At 42.0% G+C, this 4,750-nt stretch overlaps 1 protein-coding gene across 1 annotated transcript in view; it reads right to left on the bottom strand.

Moving 5' to 3' along the window:
• Positions 1-323: 323 nt before the first annotated feature.
• Positions 324-4,750, bottom strand: part of TUBB6 (tubulin, beta 6 class V) — a 7,156-nt gene continuing 2,729 nt past the window's right edge. Inside the window, exon 3 of the mRNA XM_009074735.1 lies at positions 324-1,583. Within this exon, the coding sequence (XP_009072983.1) occupies positions 520-1,583 (1,064 nt within the window). The 3' untranslated portion in view covers positions 324-519. The remainder of the gene's footprint in view (positions 1,584-4,750) is intronic.

Consider the following 4,750-nt stretch of genomic DNA (forward strand, 5'->3'; position numbering starts at 1 on the left):
CTAGATGACTGGAATCAAATTACTGTGAACAATTACTGTACAGAATAGCAAAACACTTTTCCTTCTTTTATTATGAATAAGTTTTATCCTTGGCAGTTCAGCATTGTACACTTGGTACAGAATGAATAGCTCAAACCCACAAGATTTTTTTATTCATAATTGCATTAAAATAGTGCAGCTCTAATTTGTAGATCTTTATGCCTATTTTACATTTTCTCTTGTACAACTTTAAGGATTACAAATTGTTTGGAAAAAAAAAAAAGATACCAAACTACCAATCTATGTGCTTAGACCATTAGGCCAAAGTCTTAACTCAGTGCCTTAGATTTTCCTCATGATTAGAAATGGCCTGATTTCCAGAAACACTAAATGTTCTCAGTGATCTCAGTGGACTCTGACGAGCACTTCTAACATTGAAAGTCATGCTTTTTTTTAAACCTAAATATGGATTTATAAGCCTAATTATCAGAAGTTTAGATTTGAGAATTTGGCCTGGAAAACACTGTGGACTTAATTTTTTTATTCATTGATTTCTTCTTCATCATCTTCAAATGCTTCCTCTCCATCATTTGCTGTTGCTTCTTGATATTGCTGATACTCTGAAACCAGGTCATTCATGTTGCTTTCTGCTTCTCTGAATTCCATTTCATCCATTCCCTCTCCTGTGAACCAGTGGAGGAAAGCCTTTCTCCTGAACATGGCTGAAAACTGCTCCGAGATCCTTTTGAAGAGCTCTTGAATGGCAGTGCTGTTGCCAATGAATGTGGAAGCCATCTTAAGGCCACGGGGAGGTATGTCACACACTGCCACCTTGACGTTGTTTGGGATCCACTCCACAAAGTAACTGCTATTCTTGTTCTGGATGGCCAACATCTGCTCATCAACCTCCTTCATGGACATGGGACCACGGAAGACAGTGGCCACTGTCAGATATCGGCCGTGCCTTGGGTCACAGGCTGCCATCATATTTTTGGCATCAAACATCTGCTGGGTGAGCTCTGGAACACTGAGTGCTCGGTACTGTTGGCTGCCTCGGGCTGTCAAAGGAGCGAAGCCTGGCATGAAAAAGTGAAGGCGTGGGAAGGGGACCATGTTTACTGCCAGCTTCCGGAGGTCGGCGTTCAGCTGGCCTGGAAAACGCAGGGAGGTAGTTACCCCACTCATGGTAGCAGAAACCAAGTGGTTCAAATCACCGTAGGTCGGAGTGGTGAGCTTCAGAGTGCGGAAGCAAATGTCATACAAAGCTTCGTTGTCAATGCAGTAGGTTTCATCTGTGTTTTCAACCAGTTGGTGAACCGAAAGTGTAGCGTTATAGGGCTCCACCACTGTATCAGAAACCTTCGGAGAGGGCATGACACTAAAGGTATTCATTATCCTGTCTGGATATTCCTCTCGTATCTTGCTGATGAGTAGGGTTCCCATGCCAGACCCCGTCCCTCCTCCCAGGGAATGAGTGAGCTGAAATCCTTGCAAGCAATCACAGTGTTCACATTCTTTTCTTACTACATCAAGTACAGAGTCAACCAACTCTGCCCCTTCTGTGTAGTGTCCTTTAGCCCAGTTGTTTCCTGCACCAGTTTGTCCTAAAATAACATAAAACAGGGAAAGAAAATTTACAAAATTATTGGTACAGTTCGATATTTGCATGCTAAATGCATTCACATCTCTAACAAAAGCTGCTATAAATCTGTCAGGTAGGTAATTGCACTCTTCAGTTTTGCCTACAAATATCTCCAGAAATATCAACATAAACTTTTTATATAGTCTCCAGTAATTTTCATTTATGCCTTTGGGCATTTCTTTTTCCTTTTTTGGCACTTTACCTTCCATAAATGCAAAGATAGCCTTGACTTCCCATTTTGAAAGCTTTCACACTTCGAATCTTGATTATTCTGTAAACACAGGGTGACTTTAATGTTTAACTACTTTCTGTCCATAAGGACCATGATGCATACAAAGCTAAATCACAGATACATATTTCTAAATGAAGGTTCTTGGACTGTTCCCATGAGACACAGAGGCATCACTATCATTCAAGGATAAAGCTGGGCTTCAGAAATCCTATTTAACTTCGGCCTCTTGGGTTTTACTGGTTTTCCTATAAACCCAATGTTCCTCAGGATCTGCAAAGCAACTTGCAGAATTCAATTACTAATATTTCATAAACTCCCTTCCTCCCCAAGACTTTTGTTTTCCTTTGAAGTGCCACTCAGTTTATTAAGATGAACAGTCCAGACCATTTGCTATGTAACTATTTTGCTTCTGCCCAGATAAAGAGGATTAAATGGAGGATCATTTTTTAATACTCCTGTTCCTCACAGTAACTGCTACATACATACACATTTTGCCTCTGAACTCACTTAGTGGTACTCTTCTAAGTGGTATTCAGAAAGAGCAGTATTTTCAGAATTAAGTATAGAGCTGACAAATTCTGGGTTGTACTCCAAGACCTTCCCCTCCCTTCCTATTACCATGTCCCTTTTCAATTCCCAGTGCACTGTGTTGGTGCCAAATACATCAACCAGGGAAACTGCTGGCTGGGATATTTTTTAAATATGATGCACTTTATTTTCACTGCATAAATGCTTGGTTTCCTCATGATGTATTTGGTTAGTTAATGCATTGTTCTGTATGTTGCTATGTTTTTCTCTCTTTGAACCTAGTGAGCTCAGCACTTCCTGGCCAGCTGGGCAAAGCACAAAGTAATATCCTTCCAGAACTAAATATGTTTGTAACCATCTACAGTCTGTCTGCTTGAGCAGATCCCCTACTACAGATAGGGCAGCACACAGACAGGCAGACAGACATCACTCCAAGATGCAGAAGGATCCTATCAAAGCTAAATTCTGAGTTTAGGACTTCATTTTATAGATTGGCCCTGGTGTAAACATTGTGTTGTTCCTCTTTGGTGGGTGGCAAGATGAGAGAATGAGGAATACGAACACAGAACAAGGTAAGAGAAGAACAGCAATTACTCTCACAAACGTGAAAATTAAATTTTCACAAGGAAAAAAATCAGTAGAAACTGATTTTACTTGCTCTTTGTTTTGTCTGCAGATTAAGTTTGCAAAATTTAGGAGGCTACATGACTCATACAGAGCTGGACATGTCTTCTTTTGGGCCCTCCACTGCATTAGACTTCTTGTGAATCACAAGAACTCCTGGATGCCCACACAACTACTACCATACCACCTCTCTTTGTTGCACTAATACAACCTCTGCACTTGAACTGCTTTGTGGAAGTGCAGTATTGGCTGCCTACACCAAAACTAATGGCTTTCCTCCAGCCCACAACTATGGGCTACTCCTATGGCAACACTGCACTTTGTCTCCTAGTCAGCCACGTGCCCAGGGTCTCTGACATTTTCATTGGAGATTTCCTGCTGTTTACACCCACTAATCTTGTACTTCCAGACCCGCTGGCTCTATAGCACTGTAAGACCATTACCACCACACAGAACATATAAAATAAGCCCTGGAAGTTCCAGACTTCTTATCCATGACAATACAGTGCCGTCTGGAGGTGCCATGGCTCTGACAAAGCTGCCACACACCTAGAAATCCTGGTCATGATCCTGTGAAGCTCTACTGACTACTCTCCACTTATCCTAACTACCTACCCCTGAAAATCTTAGACAAACACACAAAAACAATCAGATTCCACCAGGACTAAATTAGGGTGGCAAATGAGCCTGTGTCCAGGGAACTGAGGACTTGGCAAATCTTCTGCCAATCCTAGAAGTCCTGTGTTGTACACAGCACACCTCTAGCATACTGCCTCTGCCTTTTCTCACTGTGCACTTACCAAGATCTAAAGTCTAAACAAAGCAATCCCACAACTTATCTGGAGGTGCTGAGAGTGCAGATCCTTCCATCACTGTTTCTTTTTCTCACACACTGCAGAGTTATCACACACGTACAGGTTGAGCTGCACATGTAGAGAAGCCATTTATCTAAGAGGCAATTTATTTTTTAAGCCCTAAAATGGCAACTGTTTCCTGAAGTTTTCTTTCATTTCTCTCCTCCCTTCACTATTTGAAACAGAAGACAAACCTGGTAAGAGAGCAGTAGATTGCAGACTAACACTCAGGAGCCTAGTGTGAACAGCCTTGCTGCAGAACTTGCCTTTGACTCCCTGACAGGCATTCTGTGGTTGCCTCCACCAGTTCAGACAACTTAAATTGGAGTTGTATCTATGTAGCCACACTGGTAAGGGTGTGCACAAGAGAATGACAAATGCAAAAATGTACAAATGAAAACTGGTTAACAAGAGCAAACACAGAATTCACAGCAGTTCTTGATGGATAGGGAGCTGTCACTAGCCCAGGAGACCTGCTGCTCTCATACAACAAAATCATTCCATCTGTGCCTCTTCACCATTTAGGCTGCTACCTTGTCAACATAAGCATTAAATTATAAGGATTGTTTTGTATCCATCTCAAATCTCCTGCTGGTCTGAGATAAAAGTCCTGTATCTGGAGTGTGTGACCATTTACCCAAAACACCTGCATGAAGTCCTGACTGACGGTCCATGGCTAGTTCCTGCGGAGACATGGGCACATGCAGGTATATACAAGCAGAGGTGAAAAACATCTCCACCAGGATAAGCCCTAAAAGCATGGGGTACAGCAAGTATAGGACTGCCAGCTTCTGCCACAAAAACCTTTGTGGACCCAGGCCAGATTTTTAAAAGAGAAAACAAAATGCTTTGTTGGCTTTTGACACAGAATTACTTCAGCGCTCAGCCATT

Source organism: Acanthisitta chloris, unplaced genomic scaffold (genome assembly GCF_000695815.1).
Source record: "Acanthisitta chloris isolate BGI_N310 unplaced genomic scaffold, ASM69581v1 scaffold5825, whole genome shotgun sequence".
In the NCBI taxonomy this organism is placed as follows: Eukaryota; Metazoa; Chordata; class Aves; order Passeriformes; family Acanthisittidae; genus Acanthisitta; species Acanthisitta chloris.